We start from the raw sequence: 25,395 nt of genomic DNA, 5'->3' as shown, positions 1-25,395 counted from the left end.
CTGCGGCCCTCCCTGGCAAGTCCTCCCTGGGCCTCTGCTGCACAGCTGGGAGCTCAGGGGTCAAGCACGGTGCACGCCCACTCCCGTAAGGTTGCAGCCACCCCTCCTACCCATCCCTTGTCTGGCAGAGGGGCTCTGCCTCTGGGTTCAGGGGAAAGTGGGACCCATGGGAGGGTGGGCTCTGTGAGAGGAGAAGTTTCTGCTAGGGCGTGGGGGGTGTGATATTCTCAGTTGCCACATCACTCAGCAGGGAGAAGGAGCCCCGCCTTCCAAATTGGGGGAGTTAGGGGTGTCCCTTTCTAGCGTCCGGTTCATTCACCAGGCCCCCCTTGATGGTCAGTTCCCAACACAGGCACGGGGACCGCTGGGAGGGGACTCTGCACATCTCTAGCCGCCCTCCCCGGAACAGAGCACCTGGACACTGAACCTGCTGCCCATCAATACAGTGGGTTCCCTGGGATCAACTCTGATCCCAGCAACGTGCCCACACCTGTCATCTCCCACCATTTCAGGCATCAGTCCGTCCTCAGATGAGGGGTTTGAGGCCGTGGTGGGATGTACTTCACGGGCATAAATAGCATAAAACTACATGGTAGTGATGGTCGGACAGCATGGGAATGCACTTAATGTTCCTGAAATGCAGTTTAAAAGGGAAAAAATCTGTATTTTATTAAAGGAAGTGGGAAATGGAAAATTATAGAATGCCATAAATGATGTAAAACAAATAAACTAAACTAAAGAAGAAGAAAACAAAAGCAAATTCAGGGGTAGGGAAGTCAACTTCGGGTAGGGGAGGGGATACATGTTGGGATTTTGGAGAAGGTGTAGGAGGGGGCAGAGGGGGCTCAGCCCTAAGGGGTGATGATGCCCGAAATGGTTCTCCACTGCCCAGCGGCGCAGGTGCAGGTGCAGGATCTGCAGGCTTTTCAGGAGCAGCAAGATCAGCAGGAGCGGCAGGCTCTTCAGGAGCGGCTAGATCAGCAGGAACGGCAGGTTCTTCAGGAGCGGCGGGCTCTTCAGGAGCGGCAAGATCAGCAGGAGCTGCAGGCTCTTCAGGGGTGGCAAGATCAGCAGGAGCGGCAGGCTCTTCAGGAGCTTCAGGCTCTTCAGGAGCGGCTAGATCAGCAGGACCGGCGGGCTCTTCAGGAGCGGCGGGCTCTTCAGGAGCGGCTAGATCAGCAGGAGCAGCGGGCTCTTCAGGAGCGGCTAGAGCAGCAGGAGCGGCAGGCTCTTCAGGAGCTGCAGGCTTTTCAAGAGCTGCAGGCTGTTCTGGAGCGGCTAGATGATCAGGAGCAGCGGGCTCTTCTGGAGTGGCTAGATCAGCAGGAGCGGCAGGCGCTTCAGGAGCGGCTAGATCAGCAGGAATGGCGGGCTCTTCAGGAGCGGCTAGATCTGCAGGAGCGGCAGGTTCTTCAGGAGCGTCGGGCTCTTCAGTAGCTGCAGGCTGTTCAGGAGCGGCAAGATCAGCAGGAGCTGCAGGCTCTTCAGGAGTGGCAAGATCAGCAGGAGCGGCGGGCTCTTCAGGAGCGGCAAGATCAGCAGGAGCTGCAGGCTCTTCAGGAGTGGCAAGATCAGCAGGAGCTGCAGGGTCTTCAGGAGTGGCAAGATCAGCAGGAGCGGCAGGCTCTTCAGGAGCGGCTAGATCAGCAGGAGCGGCAGGTTCTTCAGGAGTGGCGGGCTCTTCAGGAGCGGCTAGAGCAGCAGGAGCGGCAGGCTCTTCAGGAGTGGCAAGATCAGCAGGAGCGGCAGGCTCTTCAGGAGCTGCAGGCTGTTCAGGAGCGGCTAGATTAGCAGGAGCAGCGGGCTCTTCAGGAGTGGCTAGATCAGCAGGAATGGCAGGCGCTTCAGGAGCGGCTAGATCAGCAGGAACAGCAGGCTCTTCAGGATCGGCGGGCTCTTCAGGAGCGGCAGGCTCTTCAGGAGCGGCTAGATCAGCAGAAGCGGCAGGCTCTTCAGGAGCGGCTTGATCAGCAGGAATGGCGGGCTCTTCAGGAGCGGCTAGATCAGCAGGAGCGGCAGGTTCTTCAGGAGTGGCGGGCTCTTCAGGAGCGGCTAGAGCAGCAGGAGCAGCAGGCTCTTCAGGAGTGGCAAGATCAGCAGGAGCGGCAGGCTCTTCAGGAGCTGCAGGCTTTTCAGGAGCTGCAGGCTGTTCAGGAGCGGCTAGATGAGCAGGAGCAGCAGGCTCTTCAGGAGCAGCTAGATCAGCAGGAATGGCAGGCGCTTCAGGAGCGGCGGGCTCTTCAGGAGCTGCAGGCTGTTCAGGAGCGGCAAGATCAGTAGGAGCTGCAGGCTCTTCGGGAGTGGCAAGATCAGCAGGAGCGGCAGGCTCTTCATATGCAGCTGGAGCAGCAGGATCTTCATGTTCAGCAGGAGCAGCTGGAGGGTGTTCGCGGTCTCGTGCTGGACCCTGGTGGTCCTGTTTTTGTTTTCTGGCGTCTTCCCCTGCCTCTGCCTGCTCTGGACCTGTAACTGTTGGACGTGGAGAGAGCTTTAAGTCTAGTGGTTCTGCTCAGGCACAACCTGGAAAAAGGTACCCACATGCCTCCCTTTCCACGTGCCTTTTCAAGGACAGAAATCTTCCCAGAGCTTTGCAGGCAGCTCCCACTGAGCAAGTGCCCACAGGCACTTGTTCTGTGACTGAATTCTTCCAGACAGGTGGTCTGAGGCCAGTCTTTGCTCTGGTCCCAACTACAGACTTTGGGGATGCCTCCCTGTGTGGCCCAGCCCTCCGCCCTCCCTCACCTACACACCCACACCGGCCCCGCCCTTCTCACCTTTGGGCTCTGCTTCGGGGGGCTCCTGGTCCTCTACCTGAATCCCCAGGAGGTGGGCACGGTGCTCCAGGTCAGAGCCGGGGGTGCTGAGCTGCCCCTCAGCCCTGGGCAAGATCCTGGGGAGAGACCTGGGCGATGTCTGGGCAGGAGGCCGTGGTGGTGGGGAGCCCTTCATACCCAGACTCTTCTGGAGCCTGTGCTGGCCTTCCACAGTGTGGCACACCAGCCCCTCACTTGGAGAGGTGGCATGAGTGTCCTGGTTCCCCGGATCCTGCGGTGTCTGGCTCTGCAATGACAGTGACCGGCAGCCGGCCCGGTCCGGAGGTCTCAGAGCCCTGCCCGGCCAGGACCACTCCTGCTTCTGCCCCACTCGACCCTCTGCTGCCAGATCCGACTGGGACCTTGGTCATCTCAGTCACCCGGGAGGCAAGAGACACACCCTAGGGCATGGGCGCCACCTCGGGCAGCAGGGCCCTGCCCCGGTTCTCCACATCCCAGCCAGCCCACTTGGACCCAGGCTGGGGACGTGATCGGCCCCCCAGGCCTCTGACCCTTCCTCAGCCTGCTCTTGCTTGAGGCAGGACCCCCCCCCAACATGACTGCCCCACCGCCACCAGTCAGGAAGGGGCCGTGGGGCCACCCGGGTGGGGTCTGAGTGGTGACCCGGCCTGGGCGGGCCTGCCCTGGGCCTCCCTGTGTTACCTTTCGGTCCCTCTGGCCAAAAGGCCAGAGGCGCCTGGGGTGAGACCCGACCCACTGTCGGCACTGTTGGCAAAGGCCGTTGCTGCGGGCTTTCCGGGGGCCGCGACCTCGGGATCTTGGGATGCAACAAAACATGTCTGAGCTGAGCTGAGTTCACCAGCCAAGTCAGTTGAGAAGTGTCCTTCTCTACACAGCGGGTGCCTGGTGACCTGGGTCCCAAGTTCTGTTGGGCTCTGTTGCCAGGGAAGTGAGGTCACTTCCTGGGGTCCCCTTCCCCAAGCTTCCTCCTTACACAAAGCTCCCCAAGGGCCTCTCTGGGCTGCTGATGGCTCACTTCCCACCCCATGCCATGTCCACCCAGTGACACCAACTCGGCCCCTCCTATTGCCCTGGGGAGGCCTGGATGCAGCCAGGGTCACAGCTCTGACGACACAGCTGGGTTCAGACCCGGCTCCCCCGCCAGCAGTGCTGTCACCCTGGACAAGCCACCTGCTTCTCAGGGTCTCCCCAATCCCCCATTGGCCCAGTGGGGATCATTCAGGACCCTGCTTCCTAGGAAAGCCATCATGTCTCTAGAACCACAAACACCTACTGCACCTGTCACCTCTGCGGGCTGGCATCACAGGGAGCTCATGCACAGACTCAGCAAAGGAAGGGCCCCACAGAGGGCTTGTGGGGAGCAGGGCACACCCCACACAGGCCGGGGTCTGCCCTGGGATCTGGGGAAAGTCACCCTCCTTGCCGCCTGCTTCCCAGCTCCCTGTCGGCGGGTTGAAATTAAACACAACTCTGATATCGTCCATTCTGGCATGCGACCTCCTAGGTCGTTCTGTCATGTCAGATTCAGGCCCAGTGCCCCATCTAGGCCTCTAGGGTGCGCTGCCCCACAGTGGCTCCCTGCTTTTTTTTTGCCTTCTGGTCACACATCCTTGTGTGATTCCCACACAGTCCCCTGCAGGTTGGATGGATACTGGGACCGGGTTCTGCCAAATTGGGGGCAGGTGCAGGCAAGGAAAGGCCCAGGAGTGTGCAGGCACAGGAGTGTTCAGGCCCATTAGTGTGCAGGCCCAGGCCAGGGCAGGCCCAGGTGTGTACAAGTCCAGGAGTGTGCAGGTCCAGGAGTGTACAGGCCGAAGAGAGGGCATGCCCAGGAGTGTGCAGGCCCAGGAGTGTGCAGGTCAAGGAGAGGGCGGGTCTAATTGGGGGCGGCCCAGGCGAGGAAAGGCCCAGGAACGTACAGGCCCAGGAGTGTGCAGACGAGGGATTGTGCGGGCCCAGGAGAAGGCAGGCCCAAGAGTGTGCAGACACAGAAGTCAGCAGGCCCTGGAGTGTGCAGGCCTAGTAGTGTGCAGACAGAGGAGTGTGCAGGCCCAGGAGGGTGCATTTCCAGGAGTGTGCAGGCCCATTATTGTGCAGGCCCAAGAGTGTACAGGTCCAGGAGTGTGCAGGCCCAGGGGTGTGCAGACATAGGAGTGTGTAGTCCCAGGAGTGTGCCGGCACAGGTGGGAACAGGCCTAGGAGTGTGCAGGCACAAGTGGGAGTAGGCCCAGGAGTGTGCCGGCACAGGAGGGAGCAGGCCCAGGAGTGTGCAGGCCAAGGAGAGTGTAGGCCCAGGAGAGGGCAGGCCCAGGAGTGTGCAGGCCCAGGAGTGTGCAGCCCCAGGTGTGTGCAGACAGAAGCTTGTCCAGGGCCAGGAGAGTGCAGGCCCAGGGCAGGTCAGTCCCAGGAGTGTACTGTCCCAGGAGTATCCAAGGCCAGGAGTGTGCAGAGACAGGAGTGTGCAGGCCCAGGAGTGAACAGGCCCAGATTCGTGCAGGCCCAGGTGTGTGTAGGCCCTGGAGTGTGCAGCCCCAGAGGTCTGCAGACACAAGACGGAACAGGCCTAGGAGTGTGCAGGCCAAAGAGTGTGCAGACCTGGGACTGTGCAGTCTCAGGGGTGTGCAAACACGGGGTAGAGCAGGTACTCGAGTGTACTGGCCCAGGAGTGTAGAGGCCCAGGTGTGTGCAGGCTCTGGGATGTGCAGGCCCAGGAGTGTGCAGGCCTAGGAGTGTGCAGACAGAGGAGTGTGCAGGCCCAGGATGGTACATTTCCAGGAGTGTGCAGGCCCATTAGTGGGCAGGCCCAGGAGTGTACAAGTCCAGGAGTGTGCAGGCCCAGGAGTATGCATCACAGTAGTGTGCAGACCCAGAGGTGTGCCGGCACAGGTTGGAACAGGCCTATGAGTGTGCAGGCACGGGAGGAAGAAGGCCCAAGAGTGTGCAGGCCAAGGAGAGTGCAGTCCCAGGAGTGTGCAGTCCCAGGAGTGTGCAGGCCCAAGAGTGTGCAGGTCCAGGAGAGGGCCAGCCGAATTGGGGGCAGGCCCAGGCACGGAAAGGCCCAGGAGCGTGCAGGCCCCAGGAGTGTGCAGACGAGGGATTGTTCGGTCCCAGTAGAAGGCAGGCCCTGGAGGGTAGAGGGCCAGATGTGTGCAGGGCCTGTAGTGTTCAGGCCCAGGTGTGTGCAGGACAGGTGAGGGCCGTCACAGGAGAGGGCAGGGCCAAATGGGGCAGGCCCAGGAGTGTGCAGACAGAGGAGTGTGCAGGCCCAGGAGTGTGCATTCCCAGGAGTGTCAGGCCTATTAGTGTGCAGGCCCAGGCCAGGGCAGGCCCAGGAGTGTACAAGTCCAGGAGTGTGCAGGCTCTAGGGTGTGCCGACCCAGTAGTGTGCAGACACAATACGGAACAGGCCAAGGAGTGTGCAGGCCAAAGAGTGTGCAGACCCAGGACTGTACAGGCCCAGGAATGTGCAGACACGGGAGGGAGCAGGCACACGAGTGTACTGGCACAGGAGTGTTCAGCCCAGGTGTGCGCAGGCTCTGGGTTGTGCAGGCCCAGGAGTGTGCAGACAGAGGAGTGTGCTGGCCCAGGAGGGTACAGTCCCAGGAGTGTGCAGGCCCATTAGTATTCAGGCCCAGGCCAGGGCTGGCCCAGGAGTGTACAGGCCCAGGAGCGTACAGGCCCAGGTGTGTCAGGCACAGGAGTGTGCAGGCGCACAAGTGTGCAGTCCCAGAAGTGTGATGGCACAGGAGGGAGCAGGCCCAGAAGTGTGCAGATCCAGGACTGTGCAGGCGTAGGATAGGTGAGGCCCAGGAGTGTGCAGACAAGAGGAGTGTGCAGGCCGAGAAGCGTGCAGGCCCAGGTGTGTCAGGCACAGGGGTGTGCAGGCGCACAAGTGTGCAGTCCCAGAAGGGTGATGGCACAGGAGGGAGCAGGTCCAGAAGTGTGCAGATCCAGGACTGTGCAGGCGTACGATAGGTCAGGCCCAGGAGTGTGCAGCTCCAGGAGAGTGCCGGCCGAACTGGGGCAGGCCCAGGAGAGAGAAGGCCCAGGGTTGTACAGGCCCAGGAGTATGCAGTCACAAGAGTGAGCAGATACAGGAGTGTACAGGCCAAAGTTCGTGCAGGCCCAGGTGTGCGCAGGTCCAGGAGCGTGCAGGCCCAGAAGTGTGCAGATACAATACGGAACGGGCCCGGGAGTGTACAGGCCCAGGTTCCTGCAGGCCCAGGTGTGCGTAGGTCCAGGAGTGCGCAGGTCCAGGAGTGTGCAGGCCCAGTTGTGTGCAGGCCCAGGATTGTGCAGGCCCTGTCGACCCTGGAGGGCAGGATGCCGTGACCAGAGGAGGCGCTCTGTAGGACTGGGGGCGGAGGGCGGGAGAGCAGGCGGTTGGAGAGTCGGTGGTGAGGGCTGGAAAGGGGCAGAGCTGCACCAACCAGGTGTGCGGACCTGAGGGCGTGAGGCTGGGCGGCCTGCCGAGGGTGTTCCTGCAGCAGTGCTGGCCCTGGGTGAGGATGTGGTGGGACCAGGGCTGAGCCAGCGGGGCAGAAGGAGGAGGAGCGGGGAGGAGGGCGCCAGAGGGTGCACAGTGGACCGGTCACTGGGCATCTGCAGGTTTGGAGGCGCTCTGCTGTGTGGGGCTCCAGGCCTCCCTGGGTCTGGGGACGTGGGTGTGATGTGACTCGGAAGGAGGCCGGGTGCGCTTCGGACAGCACCCGCCATCTCTCCCACCCAGGCCCAGTGCTCATGGTCGTGTTGCAGCCTCAGTTTTCCGTCCACTGTCCCAGCAACCCGTTGGTGGTATTCTGAGCAGAGGCGGAGGGTGAGAGTCCTGACTTGGCTTTCCTTCCCTGTGTTTCCAAGTCCACACTCATTCCGCAAGTCGCACGACAGGCCAAGAAATCGGGAGACGCGGTGTCGGGGTAAAGAATAGTGAGTTGATTTGGAAAGCCAGCTGACCGAGAAGATGGCAGGCTAATGTCCTGGAGAGCCACCTTCTCCGAGTGAGAATTCAGGCTCCTTTTACGCTAAAAAGGAGAGGGGTTGTGGGTGGTTGGTGCAAAGTCCTTGGTGCAGGAATTCTTTGTTTTTGCAGTTGTGGGTCAGCTCATGGGGCCCCTGTAAAACCTCTAACAAAACAAATGTTACTTTCTGTTCTGCAGCTGCTTGTGTGTATGGGAGAGCAAAAGAGGTTTTATCCTGAAGGCTGAGAGCCTTGAGAACAGGCTCTTCTGTCAATTTCAGGCTGAAGGCAACATTGATTTCCAAAAGGTGCAGAGCTGGTAAGACAGCCTGGAAAACAGCAGAGGGTTAAAGGAAAAAGAACAGATCTAATAGGCAGTCAGATCTGGTCTTTTCTATTACACCTGCTGCCCCAGCAGGGCTGGCCTCAGGGAGGAAGGGCGCCCCCCCCAGCCCCCGAGAGCCGCCTGCAGGGGGTGGGGAAGGCAGGGAGGGGGTCTGCCGTGCTGGGGAGGTAAACTAGACATGGCTGATACATGGACAGTGAGTGCAAAGTTAGAAAACCTCTGGGTTTTCCCTCTTTAGGGAGGGAGAGGGAGGCTCAGCATAGGTCCTTGAGCTTCCGCGAGAGAAGTGGCTCTCAGCCCAGGTCGGCTGCGGGCGCCTCTGGGGTTGTCACACCTGAGGGGCCCTCTGTGGACGGGTCCTGTGTTCTTGGCACTGACGTGGATTTTCCTCCTCCTCTTCCCCAAGGGGCGGTAGTGGCTCCGGGGGCAGCTTCCAGCCGATCACGGCCATCCTGCTGTCCTCATGCACGCTGGCCCTGCACGCCCGGCAGCTGGACGTCAGGCTGCAGCTGGACTACGTCTCCGCCTCGCAGGTAAGAGGAGCCCCGCTGCTTCCCTGGGGACCGGCAAGGGGGTCCCTCGGGAGGGGTTTCGGTTGGGGGCTCCTGGCTAGACGCCACAGCCGTGTGAGTGGCACCGTTGGGGTGAAGGAGGCTGGTGCCAGGGACAGGGCAGGTCCAGGAGTATGCAGGCCCAGGAGTGTGCGGGCCCAGGAGTGTGGAGACACTGGAGAGGGCCGGCCCAGGAGTGTGCAGGGACAGATGTGAGCAGACCCTGGAGTGTGCAGGTCCATGAGAGGGTCGGGCGAAGTGGGGGCTGGCCCGGGATAGGGCATGGCCAGGGGTGTGCAGGCCCAGAGTGTGCTTGCCCAGGGTTGTGCAGACACAGGACTGTGCAGGTGCAGGAGTGTGTAGGCCCAGGAGATTGCTGGCACAGGTGGGAACAGGCCTAGGAGTGTGCAGGCATAGGTGGGAGGAGGCCCAGGAGTGTGCAGGCCCAGTAGTGTGCAGGCCCAGGAGTGTGCATACAGAGGAGTGTGCAGGCTCAGTAGGGTGCAGGCCCAGGCCAGGGCAGGCCTAGGAGTGTACAGGCCCAGGAGTGTGCATGTCCAGGAGTGTGCAGACACCAGAGTGTGCAGAGACAGAAGTGTGCAGGCCCAGGAGTGTACAGGCTCAGGCCTGAGCAGTCCCAGGAGTGTGCAGAGAGTGGAGGGTGCAGGCCCAGGCCATGGCAGGCCCAGGAGTGTGCAGTCCCAGGAGTGTGCCGGCACACGTGGCAACAGGCCTAGGAGTGTGCAGGCATAGGTGGGAGCAGGCCCAGGAGTGTGCAACCCAGGAGTGTGCAGAACCAGGTAGGGGAGGCCTAAGGGTGTTCAGGCGCAGGAGGGAACAGGCCAGGAGTGTGCAGGCCAAGGAGAGTGCAGGGCCAAGAGAGGGCAGGCCCAGGTGTGTGCATGCCTAGGAGTGTTCAGGCACAGGAGGGAGGAGGCACACGAGTGTGCAGACGCAGGAGTGGGCAGACACAGGATTCAGCAGGCCCAGTAGTGTGCAGGTCCAGGAGTGTGCAAGCCCAGGAGTGTGCAGGCCAAGGAGAGTGCAGGCCCAGGAGAGGGCAGGCCGAGGAGTGTGCAGGCCCAAGAGTGTGCAGGTCCAGGAGAGGGCGGGCCGAACTGGGGGCAGGCCCAGGCGAGGAAAAGCCCAGGAGCGTGCGGCCCAGGAGTGTGCAGACGAGGGATTGTGCGGGCCCAGGAGAAGGCAGGCCCAAGAGTGTGCAGACACAGGAGTCAGCAGGCCCTGGAGTGTGCTGGCCCAGGTGTGTGCAGGCCCAGGAGAGTGCAGACAGAGAGTGTGGAGTCCCAGTAGTGTGCAGGCCCAGTTGTGTGCAGGCCCAGGATTTGCAGGTCCTGGAGTGTGCAGGCCCAGAGGTGTGCAGACACAAGTCGAACAACCCCAGGAGTCTGCAGGCCAAGAAGTGTGCATAGCCAGGACTGTGCAGTCCCAGGAGTGTGCAGACACGGGGCGGAGGAGTCACACGAATGTACTGGCCCAGGAGTGTAGAGGCTAAAGTGTGTGCAGGCTCTGGGATGCGCAGGCCCAGGAGTGTGCAGGTCCAGGGGTGTGAAGGCCCAGGAGTGTGCAGACAGAGGAGAGTGCAGGCCCAGGAGCGTGCAGGCCCAGGCCACGGCAGGCCCAGGAGTGTAAAGGCCCAGGAGTATACAGAGCGAGGAGTGTGCAGTCCCCGGAGTGTGCAGAGACAGGGGTGTGCAGGCCCAGGAGACGGCAGGCCCATGAGTGTGCAGTTCCAGGAGTGTGCAGGCCTAGGAGAGGGCAGGACCTGCAGTGAAGAGGCCCAGGTTCGTGCAGGCCCAGGTATGTGCAGGCACTGTAGTGTGCAGGCCCAGAGGTGTGCAGACAGAAGTCGAACAGGCCTAGGAGTCTGCAGGCCAAGGAGTGTGCATAGCCAGGACTGTGCGGTCCCAAGAGTGTGCAGACACGGGGCGGAACAGGCACACGACTGTACTGGCCCAGGAGTGTAGAGGCCCAGGTGTGTGCAGGCTCTGGGATGCGCAGGCCCAGGAGTGTGCGGGTCCAGGTGTGTGAAGGCCCAGGAGTGTGCAGACAGAGGAGTGTGCAGGCCCAGGAGTGTGCAGATCCAGGAGGATACAGGCCTAGTTGTGTTCAGGCCCAATATTGTGCAGGTCGTGTACTGTGCAGGCCGATGAGTGTGAAGTTGCAGAAGTGTGCGGGCCCAGTAGTGTGCAGGCCCAGGCCAGGGAAGACCCAGACCAGGGAAGGCCCAGGATTGTACAGGTCCAGGAGTGTGCAGGCCCAAGAGTGTGCAGACACAGGAGTCAGCAGGCCCTGGAGTGTGCAGGCCTAGGAGTGTGTAGGCCGAGGAATGTGCAGACAGAGGAGTGTGCAGGCCCAGGGGTGTGCAGGCTCAGGAGTGTGCACACAGAGGAGTGTGTAGGCCCAGGAGGGTGCATTCCTAGGTGTGTGCAGCCCCATTAGTGTGCAGGCCCAGGCCAGGGCAGGCCCAGGAGTGTACAGGTCCAGGAGTGTGCAGGCCCAGGATTGTACATGCCCAGGAGTTTGCAGGCCCAGGAGTATGCAGTCTCAGGAGTGAGCAGATACAGGAATGTGCAGGCCCAGGTGTATGCAGTCTCAGGAGTGAGCAGATAAAGGAGTGTGCAGGCTCAGGTGTGTACAGGCCCAGGTTCGTGCAGGCCCAGGCGTGTGCAAACTCCAGAGTGTGCAGAGACAGGAGTGTGCAGGTCCAGGAGTATACAGGCCTAGGTGTGTTCAAGCCCAAGATTGTGCAGGTCCTGGAGTGTGCAGGCCAATGAGTGTGCAGTTCCAGGAGTTTGCAGGCCCAATAGTTTGCAGGCCCAGGCCAGGGAAGGCCCAGACCAGGGAAGGCCCACGAGTGTGCAGACAGAGGAATGTGCAGGCCCAGGAGGGTGCATTCCTAGGTGTGTGTAGGCCCATTAGTGTGCAGGCCCAGGCCAGGGCAGGCCCAGGAGTGTGCAGGTCCAGGACTGTGCAGTGCCAGGAGTGTGTAGACACGGGGCGGAGCAGGCACATGAGAGTAGTGGCCCAGGAGTATAGAGGCCCAGGTGTGTTCAGGCTCTGGGATGCGCAGGCCCAGGAGTGTAGGGTCTAGGGTTGTGCATGCCCAGAAGTGTGCAGACAGAGGAGTGTGCAGGCCCAGGAGCGTGCAGGCCCAGGCCAGGTCAGGCCCAGGAGTGTACAACCCAGGAGTATACAGACCGAGGAGTGTGCAGACCCCGGAGTGTGCAGACTCAGGTGTGTGCAGGCCCAGGAGTGTACAGGCCCACGTTCTTGCAGGCCCAGGCGTGTGCTAACACCACAGTGGGCAGAGACAGGAGTGTGCAGGCCCAGGAGTATACAGGCCCAGGTGTGTTCAAGCCCAAGGTTGTGCAGGTCCTGGAGTTTACAGGCCAATGAGTGTGCAGTTCCAGCAGTTTTCAGGCCCAGTAGTTTTCAGGCCCAGGCCAGGGAAGACTCAGACCAGGGAAGGCACAGCAGTGTACAGGTCCAGGGGTGTACAGTCCCAGTAGTGTGCAGAACCAGGTGAGGGCAGGCCCCAGAGTGTGCAGGCCCAGGAGAGGGCAGGCCCTAGGGTGTCTAGGCGCAGGAATGGGGAGTCCTAGGACCGTGCACGCCATGCAGAGGGCAGGCCCATGAGTGTACATGGCCAGGAGTGTGCAGGCACAGGAGGGAGGAGGTACACGAGTGTGCAGGCCTAGGAGTGTGCAGGACTTGTGAGGGCCGTCACAGGAGAGGGCAGGGCAATTTGGGGCAGGCCCAGGAGTGTGCAGACAGAGGAGTGTGCAGGCCCAGGAGGGTGCAGTCCCTGGAGAGTGCAGGCCCATTAGTGTGCAGGCGCATGCCAGGGTACGCCCAGGAGTGTACAGGTCCAGGAGTGTGCAGGCCCAGGAATGTGTAGGCACAGGTGTGGGCAGGCCTAGGAAAGGGCAGGCCCAGGATTCAAGAGGCCCACGTTCGTGCAGGCCCAGGTGTGTGCAGGCCCTGGGGTGTGCAGGCCCACAGGTATGCAGACACAAGACGGAACAGGCCCATGAGTGTGCAAGCCAAGGTGTTGCAGACCCAGGAATGTGCAGTCCCAGGAGTTTGCAGACACGGGGGGGAGCAAGCACACGTGTGTACTGGCCCAGGTGTGTAGAGGCCCAGATCTGTGCATGCTCTGGGATGCGCAGGCCCAGGAGTGTGCAGATCCAGGGTTATGCAGGCCCAGGAGTGTGCAGACAGAGGAGTGTGCAGGCCCAGGGGGGTGCATTCCTAGGTGTGTGCAGCCCCATTAGTGTGCAGTCCCAGGCCAGGGCAGGCCCAGGTGTGTACAGGTACAGGAGTGTGCAGGCCCAGGAGTGTATAGGCCCAGGAGTTTGCAGGCCCAGGCCAGGGAATGCCCAGACCAGGGAAGGCCCAGGAGTGTACAGGTCCAGGAGTGTGCAGGCCCAGGGGTGTGCAGGCCCAAAAGTGTGCAGGCACAGAAGTGTGCAGTCCCAGGAATGTGCCAGCACAGGTGGGAACAGGGCTAGGAGTGTGCAGGCACAGGTGGGAGCAGGCCCAGGAGTATGCAGGCACAGGAGGGAGCAGGCCTAGGTTCGTGCAGGCCCTGGAGTGTGTAGACACCAGAGTGTGCAGAGATAGGAGTGTGCAGAGAAGGAGTGTGCAGGCCCAGGTGTGTTTAGGCCCAGTGCTGTGCAGGTCCAGCAGTGTGCAGGCCCAGGAGTGTGCAGATCCAGGAGGATAAAGGCCTATGTGTGTTCAGGCCCAATATTGTGCAGGTCGTGCCTTTGCAGGCCGATGAGTGTGCAGTTGCAGAAGTGTGCGGGCCCAGTAGTGTGCAGGCCCAGGCCAGGGAAGACCCAGTCCAGGGAAGGCCCAGGATGGTACAGGTCCAGGTGTGTGCAGGCCCAAGAGTGTGCAGACACAGGGGTCAGCAGGCCCAGGAGTGTGCAGGCCTAGGAGTGTGTAGGCCGAGGAGTGTGCAGACAGAGGAGTGTGCATGCCCAGGAGTGTGCAGGCCCAGGAGTGTACAGACAGAAGAGTGTGTAGGCCCAGGTGGGTGCATTCCTAGGTGTGTGCAGCCCCATTAGTGTGCAGGCCCAGGCCAGGGCAGGCCCAGGGGTGTTTAGGCCCAGGTTCGTGCCGGCCAAGGAGAGGGCAGGCCCAGGAGTGAACAGGCCCAGGTTCGTGCAGGCCCAGGTGTGTTCAGGCCCTGGAGTGCGCAGGCCGAGAGGTGTGAAGACACAAGACGGAACAGGCCCAGGAGTGTGCAGACAAGAGGAGTGTGCAGACAAGAGGAGTGTGCAGGCCGAGGAGCGTGCAGGCCCAGGTGTGTCAGGCACAGGAGTGTGCAGGCGCCCAATGTGCAGTTCCAGAAGGGTGATGGCACAGGAGGGAGCAGGTCCAGAAGTGTGCAGATCCAGGACTGTGCAGGCGTACGATAGGTCAGGCCCAGGAGTGTGCAGCTCCAGGAGAGTGCCGGCCGAACTGGGGGCAGGCCCAGGAGAGGGAAGGCCCCGGAGTGTGCAGACAGAGGAGTGTGCAGGCCCAGGAGTTTGCAGGCCCAGGAGAGGGCATGCCCAGGGGTGTGCAGGCCCAGGAGTGTGCAGCCCCAGGAGTGTGCAGACAGAAGAGTGTCCAGGGCCAGGATAGGGCAGGCCTAGGAGTGTACAGGCCCAGGAGTGTGCAGACACCAGAGTGTGCAGAGACAGAAGTGTGCAGGTCCAGGAGTGTACAGGCTCAGGGCTGTGCAGTCCCAGGAGTGTGCAGACAGAGGAGGGTGCAGGCCCAGGCCAGGGCAGGCCCAGGAGTGTGCAGTCCCAGGAGTGTGCCGGCACACGTGGGAACAGGCCTAGGAGTGTGCAGGCATAGGTGGGAGCAGGCCCAGGAGTGTGCAGGCACAGGAGGGAACAGGCCAGGAGTGTGCAGGCCAAGGAGAGTGCAGGGCCAAGAGAGGGCAGGCACAGGAGTGTGCAGGCCCAGGAGTGTGCAGTCCCAGGAGTGTGCCGGCACACGTGGGAACAGGCCTAGGAGGGTGCAGGCATAGGTGGGAGCAGGCCCAGGAGTGTGCAGGCACAGGAGAGTGCAGGGCCAAGAGAGGGCAGGCACAGGAGTGTGCAGGCCCAGGAGCGTACAGGCCCAGGATGGTGCAGGCTCAAGATTGTGCAGGTCCAGGAGTCTGCAGGCCCATGAGTGTGCAGTTCCAGGAGTGTGCAGGCTTAGGAGAGGGCAGGACCAGCAGTGAAGAGGCCCAGGTTCATGCGGGCCCAGGAGAAGACAGGCCCAAGAGTGTGCAGGCACAGGTGTCAGAGGGCCCTGGAGTGTGCCTGCCCAGGTGTGTGCAGGCCCAGGAGTGTGCAGACAGAGGAGTGTGCAGGCTGAGGAGTGTGCAGGCCCAGGCCACGGCAGGCCCAGGAGTGTACAGGCCCAGGAGTATACAGACCGAGGACTGTGCAGTCCCCGGAGTGTGCAGAGACAGGAGTGTGCAGGCCCAGGAGTGTGCAGGCCCAAGGGTGTGCAGGCCTAGGAGTGTGCAGATGAGGGATTGTGCAGGCCCAGGAGAAGGGAGGCTCAGGAGTGTGCAGGCCCAGCAGTGTGCAGGCCTGGGGGTGTGTAGGCCCAGGAGTGTACAGGCCCAGGATTGTGCAGGCTCAAGATTGTGCAGGTCTGGGAGTGTGCAGGCCAAGGGGTGTGCAGTTCCATGTGTGTGCAAACAGAGGAGTGTGCAGGACCAGTAGGGTGCAGGCCGAGGTGTGTACAGGACCAGGAGTGTTCAGGCCCATTAGTGTGCAGGACCAGGCCAGGGAAGACCCAGACCAGGGAAGGCCCAGGATTGTACAGGTCCAGGAGTGTGCAGGCCCAAGAGTGTGCAGCCCCAGGAGTGTGCAGACAGAAGAGTGTCCAGGGCCAGGATAAGGCAGGCCTAGGAGTGTACAGGCCCAGGAGTGTGCATGTCCAGGAGTGTGCAGACACCAGAGTGTGCAGAGACAGAAGTGTGCAGGTCCAGGAGTGTACAGGCTCAGGGCTGTGCAGTCCCAGGAGTGTGCAGACAGAGGAGGGTGCAGGCCCAGGCCAGGGCAGGCCCAGGAGTGTGCAGTCCCAGGAGTGTGCCGGCACAGGAGGGAACAGGCCAGGAGTGTGCAGGCCAAGGAGAGTGCAGGGCCAAGAGAGGGCAGGCACAGGAGTGTGCAGGCCCAGGAGCGTACAGGCCCAGGATTGTGCAGGCTCAAGATTGTTCAGGTCCAGGAGTGTGCAGGCCCATGAGTGTACAGTTCCAGGAGTGTGCAGGCCTAGGAGAGGGCAGGACCAGCAGTGAAGAGGCCCAGGTTCGTGCAGGCCCAGGTATGTGCAGGCCCTGTAGTGTGCAGGCCCAGAGGTGTGCAGACAGAAGTCGAACAGGCCTAGGAGTCTGCAGGCCAAGGAGTGTGCATAGCCAGGACTGTGCGGTCCCAAGAGTGTGCAGACACGGGGCGGAACAGGCACATGACTGTACTGGCCCAGGAGTGTAGAGGCCCAGGTGTGTGCAGGCCATGGGATGCGCAGGCCCCGGAGTGTGCAGGTCCAGGGGTGTCAAGGCGCAGGGGTGTGCAGACAGAGGAGTGAGCAGGCCCAGGCGTGTGCACGTCAAAGAGAGGGCGGGCCTAATAGGTGGTGGCCCAGGCGAGGAAAGGACCAGGAGAATGCAGGCTCAGGAGTCGGCAGGCCCAGGAGTGTGCAGGCCCATGAGTGTGCATTCCTAGGTGGGTGTAGCACCATTAGTGTGCAGGCCCAGGCCAGGGCATGCCCAGGTGTATGCAGTCTCAGAAGTGAGCAGATACAGGAGTGTGCAGGCCCAGGTGTGTACAGGCCAAAGTTCGTGCAGGCCCAGGCGTGTGCAAACACCAGAGTGTGCAAGACAGGAGTGTGCAGGTCCAGGAGTATACAGGCCTAGGTGTGTTCAAGCCCAAGATTGTGCAGGTCCTGGAGTGTGCAGGCCAATGAGTGTGCAGTTCCAGGAGTTTGCAGGCCCAGTAGTTTGCAGGCCCAGGCCAGGGAAGGCCCAGACCAGGGAAGGCCCACGAGTGTGCAGACAGAGGAGTGTGCAGGCCCAGGAGGGTGCATTCCTAGGTGTGTGTAGGCCCATTAGTGTGCAGGCCCAGGCCAGGGCAGGCCCAGGAGTGTGCAGGTCCAGGACTGTGCAGTGCCAGGAGTGTGTAGACACGGGGCGGAGCAGGCACATGAGAGTAGTGGCCCAGGAGTATAGAGGCCCAGGTGTGTTCAGGCTCTGGGATGCGCAGGCCCAGGAGTATAGGGTCTAGGGTTGTGCATGCCCAGAAGTGTGCAGACAGAGGAGTGTGCAGGCCCAGGAGCGTGCAGGCCCAGGCCAGGTCAGGCCCAGGAGTGTACAACCCAGGAGTATACAGACCGAGGAGTGTGCAGACCCCGGAGTGTGCAGACTCAGGTGTGTGCAGGCCCAGGAGTGTACAGGCCCACGTTCGTGCAGGCCCAGGCGTGTGCAAACACCACAGTGTGCAGAGACAGGAGTGTGCAGGCCCAGGAGTATACAGGCCCAGGTGTGTTCAAGCCCAAGGTTGTGCAGGTCCTGGAGTTTGCAGGCCAATGAGTGTGCAGTTCCAGCAGTTTTCAGGCCCAGTAGTTTTCAGGCCCAGGCCAGGGAAGGCCCAGACCAGGGAAGGCACAGCAGTGTACAGGTCCAGGGGTGTACAGTCCCAGTAGTGTGCAGAACCAGGTGAGGGCAGGCCCCAGAGTGTGCAGGCCCAGGAGAGGGCAGGCCCAAGGGTGTCCAGGCGCAGGAATGGGGAGTCCTAGGACCGTGCACGCCATGCAGAGGGCAGGCCCATGAGTGTACATGGCCAGGAGTGTGCAGGCACAGGAGGGAGGAGGTACACGAGTGTGCAGGCCTAGGAGTGTGCAGGACTTGTGAGGGCCGTCACAGGAGAGGGCAGGGCAATTTGGGGCAGGCCCAGGAGTGTGCAGACAGAGGAGTGTGCAGGCCCAGGAGGGTGCAGTCCCTGGAGAGTGCAGGCCCATTAGTGTGCAGGCCCATGCCAGGGCACGCCCAGGAGTGTACAGGTCCAGGAGTGTGCAGGCCCAGGAATGTGTAGGCACAGGAGTGGGCAGGCCTAGGAAAGGGCAGGCCCAGGAGTCAAGAGGCCCAGGTTCGTGCAGGCCCAGGTGTGTGCAGGCCCTGGAGTGTGCAGGCCCAGAGGTATGCAGACACAAGACGGAACAGGCCCATGAGTGTGCAGGCCAAGGTGTGTGCAGACCCAGGAATGTGCAGTCCCAGGAGTTTGCAGACACGGGGGGGAGCAAGCACACGTGTGTACTGGCCCAGGTGTGTAGAGGCCCCGATCTGTGCAGGCTCTGGGTTGTGCAGGCCCAGGAGTGTGAAGATGCAGGGGTATGCAGGCCCAGGAGTGTGCAGACAGAGGTGTGTGCAGGACCAGGAGCGTGCAGGCCAAGGCCACGGCAGGCCCATGAGTGTACAGGCCCAGGAGTATACAGACCGAGGAGTGTGCAGACCCCGGAGTGTGCAGAGACAGGAGTGTGCAGGCCCAGGAGTGTGCAGGCCCAAGAGTGTGCAGGTCCAGGAGAGGGCGGGCCGAACTGGGGGCAGGCCCAGGTGAGGAAAGGCCCAGGAGCGTGCAGGCCCAGGAGTGTGAAGACACCAGAGTGTGCAGTTCCATGGGTGTGCTGGCCCAGGAGTGTGCAGACAGAGGAGTGTGCAGGCCCAGGTGTGTACAGGCCCAGGAGTATACAGACCGAGGAGTGTGCAGAACCCGGAGTGTGCAGAGACAGGAGTGTGCAGGCCCAGGGGTATACAGGCCCAGTACTCTGCAGGCCCAGGAATGTCCAGGCCCAGGAGTGTGCAGATGAGGGATTGTGCGGGCCCAGGAGAAGGCAGGCCCAGAAATGTGCAGGCCCAGCAGGGTGCAGGCCCAAGTATGTGCAGGCTCATGATTGTGCAGCTCCAGGTGGGTGCAGGCCAATGAGTGTGCAGTTCCAGGAGTGTGAATGCCTAGGAGAGGGCAGGCACGGCTGTCAAGAGTCCCAGGTTCGTGCAGGCCCAGGTTTGTGCAGGCCCAGCAGTGTGCAGGCCCAGGAATGTGCAGGCTCAAGTGGGAAGTGTTTGTTGGGCCTGAGCAACTGTCCCCTGTCCTCCACCTCTGTCCCTGCCTGGCTGCACCTCTGCAGCTGCTCTCCTGCTCTCCTGGCCTCTTAGCTCTGTATCCCTCTCCCTCTCATGGTAGTCTTCTCTGCGTTTGCCTGCCTCTGGACAGATGGCCCAAGTCAGGACCCATGGGGGCTAGGGTGGAGGGGACTGGGGACTGGGTGGGGGAATTCAGAGAGCTGTCCTGTCCCCTGTGGTCCTCATTTGCACATCCATGTACTGGGCTGAGGAGGAACTCCATGCCCCAGGACACGCCCTAACTTCACAGGTCGTGGAGTACGGCCTGGATGCCTGGGGAACCGGCCTGGTGGGCGAGGACAGGGCAGGAATGGACAGGGGCGGACCCACTGCCTCTGCTGCCTCACCTGCTGGGCTGGGGAGAGCTCTGCCCAGGAAGCAGGAAGGCCTAGCAGGATGCGGGCCTCTCCCAGGGCCCTCATCCCGGCCGACTGAGGCCCCGTGGGCCAGAGAGGCCATAGCCTGCAGGCTGGGGCGCCAGGGTGGGAAGGAGGCTGGGAGCCCCCTGACCGTGTGCCCTGTCTCCTGGGTGGCCAAGGCTGCCTGGCTGCCGTTCATTTGCTCAGTTTATCAGGTAATGAGATGAAAGTGAGGCTTCCAGACAGAGGGGGCGTTGAGCCGGGGGAGAATGGCTGCTTCCTTCTGGGCCTGGAGGGGCAGCCCACCCCCCAGCCTTGCCCACTCCTCTGCTGCCCCCTCACAGCCCACCCAGCCCAGGAGCCCTGTGGCCACCCAGCAGAGGGGGTCCTGCGAGCCTCTGCCGAGCACTGTGGGCCCCAGGAGTCCTTGCGAACAGTCCCCCATTGCGGTTACGCTAGTCTGAATGACATTCGTTAGGTGTCAGCTGTGAGTGGGACGCACGTTAACGGCACAGCAATGATAACAGAAGTAGCAGTCACCACTCGCTGAGTGTCCCTCCGTGGTGGTTGCGCGGCCAAGCTCAGGTGGCGGTCTGGGACCAGGAACAGGGCTCGTCTGTGATAAGGGCCAGGCACCCTGTGTCAGGACCCGAGGTCAGTCTGTGATGAAATTCAAGGCTCAGTGTGTGACCAGGGTCATGTCTAGGTCTGAGGGTCAGCCTGTCCTCTGAGCCGGTGGCCCCCTGCCTGGCCTCTCCACCCCCTCCTCCCACCACGTCCTCACCACCTGGGTCACCAAGGTAACCAGCCTTGAAATAATGGGTGTTTCAGCAGCTGAGGCCTAACTTGAATTTATCCTGAAAGACTCAGTTCTGCAGCAGTTGCCAGGGAAACTAAGGGGCATCCTGTCTCTCCCACCCACTGCCAGTTTCCACGTCAGTCAGGCTTCCACTTGACACCTGGGCTGGGGCAGCAAAGGGGGGTGGGCAGAACGTGCCCACCCTGGCCCTGCTACCAGTCCTGTCTCCTGGACCCCAGGCCTCTGTGCTTTTGTCTCAGTGTGATGGGATGGGATGGGATGGCTCAGCAGGGGAGCCCACTGAGGTATATATAGAGTGCCAGGCGGGAGGCCCTGGGGTCGGTTTTGGCAGGCAGGCTTAGTCTGGGGCCAGCGAGCGGAGCACTTGGAATCTGATCCTGGATTTGATCCCAGCTCCTCTCCTTGTCAGCCTGGTGGCTAACTTGGTGTCTGTCTGCATCTGTCAAATGGGTGTGGTCATGGGGCTGTTGAGGTCATCCGAGCAAAGTGGTAGTGATGAAGGCCCCCTGGGCAGCCTCGGCTGTCATATCTTCAGAGCTGCTCCCCTGCCCTGTGCCGAGGGCATGGAGGCATTCCTGGGGCTCCCTGCCTTCCCCCGGGCTCTGGTCTGCTTCCCATCTCCTCCACCCTGGCCCCCAGGGTCTTTCCACAACATTCCCAGTTCAGAGTGAAGTCCTGTTTGTGCAGTATCCTTGAGACCCTGGCTTCACCTGTCTTCTGAGACTTGGGCCTCCACACCATCTCCAGGGCAGACCTTCCTCTTTGAGCCTCAGTTGTCTCTGCTGTAGGCGGGTGAACGTTTGGTTCCTGGGTGGACTGAGACTCAAGGCTTCTGTGTACTGAGGTTACCAGCACAGAGCAGGCGCAGGGGGTAGTCAGGACTCCCTTGCCCAGGTTTATACCCAGAGAGCCAACCTTGGGGAGAGCAATCTTCCTTGAAGATTGTGGGGCCCAGTCCAACTCAGCCTCCTCCCCAATTGGGGAAGCAGGGCGTCGCTTCAGGTGGGCAGGCTCAAGTCTTCCCATCTGAACAATGAGAGCAGAGAGGTCTCCCTTGTGGGATCACAAGGCATCGTGCCCAGACCCAGGACGTGGCTCAAAACCAGGTCCCTCGGCCCCCGCATAGTCAGGATTCATGCAGAACTCAGCCCTGCCCCTGCCCTGCGGCCCTCCCTGGCAAGTCCTCCCTGGGCCTCTGCTGCACAGCTGGGAGCTCAGGGGTCAAGCACGGTGCACGCCCACTCCCGTAAGGTTGCAGCCACCCCTCCTACCCATCCCTTGTCTGGCAGAGGGGCTCTGCCTCTGGGTTCAGGGGAAAGTGGGACCCATGGGAGGGTGGGCTCTGTGAGAGGAGAAGTTTCTGCTAGGGCGTGGGGGGTGTGATATTCTCAGTTGCCACATCACTCAGCAGGGAGAAGGAGCCCCGCCTTCCAAATTGGGGGAGTTAGGGGTGTCCCTTTCTAGCGTCCGGTTCATTCACCAGGCCCCCCTTGATGGTCAGTTCCCAACACAGGCACGGGGACCGCTGGGAGGGGACTCTGCACATCTCTAGCCGCCCTCCCCGGAACAGAGCACCTGGACACTGAACCTGCTGCCCATCAATACAGTGGGTTCCCTGGGATCAACTCTGATCCCAGCAACGTGCCCACACCTGTCATCTCCCACCATTTCAGGCATCAGTCCGTCCTCAGATGAGGGGTTTGAGGCCGTGGTGGGATGTACTTCACGGGCATAAATAGCATAAAACTACATGGTAGTGATGGTCGGACAGCATGGGAATGCACTTAATGTTCCTGAAATGCAGTTTAAAAGGGAAAAAATCTGTATTTTATTAAAGGAAGTGGGAAATGGAAAATTATAGAATGCCATAAATGATGTAAAACAAATAAACTAAACTAAAGAAGAAGAAAACAAAAGCAAATTCAGGGGTAGGGAAGTCAACTTCGGGTAGGGGAGGGGATACATGTTGGGATTTTGGAGAAGGTGTAGGAGGGGGCAGAGGGGGCTCAGCCCTAAGGGGTGATGATGCCCGAAATGGTTCTCCACTGCCCAGCGGCGCAGGTGCAGGTGCAGGATCTGCAGGCTTTTCAGGAGCAGCAAGATCAGCAGGAGCGGCAGGCTCTTCAGGAGCGGCTAGATCAGCAGGAACGGCAGGTTCTTCAGGAGCGGCGGGCTCTTCAGGAGCGGCAAGATCAGCAGGAGCTGCAGGCTCTTCAGGGGTGGCAAGATCAGCAGGAGCGGCAGGCTCTTCAGGAGCTTCAGGCTCTTCAGGAGCGGCTAGATCAGCAGGACCGGCGGGCTCTTCAGGAGCGGCGGGCTCTTCAGGAGCGGCTAGATCAGCAGGAGCAGCGGGCTCTTCAGGAGCGGCTAGAGCAGCAGGAGCGGCAGGCTCTTCAGGAGCTGCAGGCTTTTCAAGAGCTGCAGGCTGTTCTGGAGCGGCTAGATGATCAGGAGCAGCGGGCTCTTCTGGAGTGGCTAGATCAGCAGGAGCGGCAGGCGCTTCAGGAGCGGCTAGATCAGCAGGAATGGCGGGCTCTTCAGGAGCGGCTAGATCTGCAGGAGCGGCAGGTTCTTCAGGAGCGTCGGGCTCTTCAGTAGCTGCAGGCTGTTCAGGAGCGGCAAGATCAGCAGGAGCTGCAGGCTCTTCAGGAGTGGCAAGATCAGCAGGAGCGGCGGGCTCTTCAGGAGTAGCGGGCTCTTCAGGAGCGGCAAGATCAGCAGGAGCTGCAGGCTCTTCAGGAGTGGCAAGATCAGCAGGAGCTGCAGGGTCTTCAGGAGTGGCAAGATCAGCAGGAGCGGCAGGCTCTTCAGGAGCGGCTAGATCAGCAGGAGCGGCAGGTTCTTCAGGAGTGGCGGGCTCTTCAGGAGCGGCTAGAGCAGCAGGAGCGGCAGGCTCTTCAGGAGTGGCAAGATCAGCAGGAGCGGCAGGCTCTTCAGGAGCTGCAGGCTGTTCAGGAGCGGCTAGATTAGCAGGAGCAGCGGGCTCTTCAGGAGTGGCTAGATCAGCAGGAATGGCAGGCGCTTCAGGAGCGGCTAGATCAGCAGGAACAGCAGGCTCTTCAGGATCGGCGGGCTCTTCAGGAGCGGCAGGCTCTTCAGGAGCGGCTAGATCAGCAGAAGCGGCAGGCTCTTCAGGAGCGGCTTGATCAGCAGGAATGGCGGGCTCTTCAGGAGCGGCTAGATCAGCAGGAGCGGCAGGTTCTTCAGGAGTGGCGGGCTCTTCAGGAGCGGCTAGAGCAGCAGGAGCAGCAGGCTCTTCAGGAGTGGCAAGATCAGCAGGAGCGGCAGGCTCTTCAGGAGCTGCAGGCTTTTCAGGAGCTGCAGGCTGTTCAGGAGCGGCTAGATGAGCAGGAGCAGCAGGCTCTTCAGGAGCAGCTAGATCAGCAGGAATGGCAGGCGCTTCAGGAGCGGCGGGCTCTTCAGGAGCTGCAGGCTGTTCAGGAGCGGCAAGATCAGTAGGAGCTGCAGGCTCTTCGGGAGTGGCAAGATCAGCAGGAGCGGCAGGCTCTTCATATGCAGCTGGAGCAGCAGGATCTTCATGTTCAGCAGGAGCAGCTGGAGGGTGTTCGCGGTCTCGTGCTGGACCCTGGTGGTCCTGTTTTTGTTTTCTGGCGTCTTCCCCTGCCTCTGCCTGCTCTGGACCTGTAACTGTTGGACGTGGAGAGAGCTTTAAGTCTAGTGGTTCTGCTCAGGCACAACCTGGAAAAAGGTACCCACATGCCTCCCTTTCCACGTGCCTTTTCAAGGACAGAAATCTTCCCAGAGCTTTGCAGGCAGCTCCCACTGAGCAAGTGCCCACAGGCACTTGTTCTGTGACTGAATTCTTCCAGACAGGTGGTCTGAGGCCAGTCTTTGCTCTGGTCCCAACTACAGACTTTGGGGATGCCTCCCTGTGTGGCCCAGCCCTCCGCCCTCCCTCACCTACACACCCACACCGGCCCCGCCCTTCTCACCTTTGGGCTCTGCTTCGGGGGGCTCCTGGTCCTCTACCTGAATCCCCAGGAGGTGGGCACGGTGCTCCAGGTCAGAGCCGGGGGTGCTGAGCTGCCCCTCAGCCCTGGGCAAGATCCTGGGGAGAGACCTGGGCGATGTCTGGGCAGGAGGCCGTGGTGGTGGGGAGCCCTTCATACCCAGACTCTTCTGGAGCCTGTGCTGGCCTTCCACAGTGTGGCACACCAGCCCCTCACTTGGAGAGGTGGCATGAGTGTCCTGGTTCCCCGGATCCTGCGGTGTCTGGCTCTGCAATGACAGTGACCGGCAGCCGGCCCGGTCCGGAGGTCTCAGAGCCCTGCCCGGCCAGGACCACTCCTGCTTCTGCCCCACTCGACCCTCTGCTGCCAGATCCGACTGGGACCTTGGTCATCTCAGTCACCCGGGAGGCAAGAGACACACCCTAGGGCATGGGCGCCACCTCGGGCAGCAGGGCCCTGCCCCGGTTCTCCACATCCCAGCCAGCCCACTTGGACCCAGGCTGGGGACGTGATCGGCCCCCCAGGCCTCTGACCCTTCCTCAGCCTGCTCTTGCTTGAGGCAGGACCCCCCCCCAACATGACTGCCCCACCGCCACCAGTCAGGAAGGGGCCGTGGGGCCACCCGGGTGGGGTCTGAATGGTGACCCGGCCTGGGCGGGCCTGCCCTGGGCCTCCCTGTGTTACCTTTCGGTCCCTCTGGCCAAAAGGCCAGAGGCGCCTGGGGTGAGACCCGACCCACTGTCGGCACTGTTGGCAAAGGCCGTTGCTGCGGGCTTTCCGGGGGCCGCGACCTCGGGATCTTGGGATGCAACAAAACATGTCTGAGCTGAGCTGAGTTCACCAGCCAAGTCAGTTGAGAAGTGTCCTTCTCTACACAGCGGGTGCCTGGTGACCTGGGTCCCAAGTTCTGTTGGGCTCTGTTGCCAGGGAAGTGAGGTCACTTCCTGGGGTCCCCTTCCCCAAGCTTCCTCCTTACACAAAGCTCCCCAAGGGCCTCTCTGGGCTGCTGATGGCTCACTTCCCACCCCATGCCATGTCCACCCAGTGACACCAACTCGGCCCCTCCTATTGCCCTGGGGAGGCCTGGATGCAGCCAGGGTCACAGCTCTGACGACACAGCTGGGTTCAGACCCGGCTCCCCCGCCAGCAGTGCTGTCACCCTGGACAAGCCACCTGCTTCTCAGGGTCTCCCCAATCCCCCATTGGCCCAGTGGGGATCATTCAGGACCCTGCTTCCTAGGAAAGCCATCATGTCTCTAGAACCACAAACACCTACTGCACCTGTCACCTCTGCGGGCTGGCATCACAGGGAGCTCATGCACAGACTCAGCAAAGGAAGGGCCCCACAGAGGGCTTGTGGGGAGCAGGGCACACCCCACACAGGCCGGGGTCTGCCCTGGGATC

The 25,395-nt window shown here is 61.5% G+C and overlaps 3 protein-coding genes across 3 annotated transcripts in view; 1 reads left to right on the top strand and 2 right to left on the bottom strand.

The window, feature by feature from the left end:
• The window catches only part of LOC140689400 (uncharacterized), a 106,362-nt gene that overhangs the window by 42,166 nt on the left and 38,801 nt on the right, over positions 1–25,395 (top strand). The window contains exons 5-6 of the mRNA XM_072950118.1: positions 7,952–8,071; positions 8,505–8,631. Of these exons, the coding sequence (XP_072806219.1) occupies positions 7,952–8,071; positions 8,505–8,631 (247 nt within the window). The remainder of the gene's footprint in view (positions 1–7,951; positions 8,072–8,504; positions 8,632–25,395) is intronic.
• LOC140689564 (uncharacterized) lies at positions 453–3,884 on the bottom strand. Its single transcript, XM_072950606.1, has 3 exons — positions 3,477–3,884; positions 2,775–3,060; positions 453–2,469 (listed from the first exon to the last, which is right to left on the bottom strand). Exons 1-3 carry the CDS (start codon positions 3,609–3,611, stop codon positions 695–697), a joined length of 2,196 nt encoding a protein of 731 aa, XP_072806707.1. The 5' UTR covers positions 3,612–3,884; the 3' UTR covers positions 453–694.
• LOC140689562 (uncharacterized) lies at positions 21,634–25,083 on the bottom strand. The gene is made up of 3 exons (XM_072950604.1): positions 24,676–25,083; positions 23,974–24,259; positions 21,634–23,668 (listed from the first exon to the last, which is right to left on the bottom strand). The coding sequence occupies exons 1-3, from the start codon at positions 24,808–24,810 to the stop codon at positions 21,876–21,878; spliced, it is 2,214 nt and encodes a 737-aa protein (XP_072806705.1). The 5' UTR covers positions 24,811–25,083; the 3' UTR covers positions 21,634–21,875.

Source organism: Vicugna pacos, chromosome 26 (genome assembly GCF_048564905.1).
Source record: "Vicugna pacos chromosome 26, VicPac4, whole genome shotgun sequence".
NCBI lineage: Eukaryota > Metazoa > Chordata > Mammalia > Artiodactyla > Camelidae > Vicugna > Vicugna pacos.
This window is presented reverse-complemented; position numbering and strand designations above follow the sequence as displayed.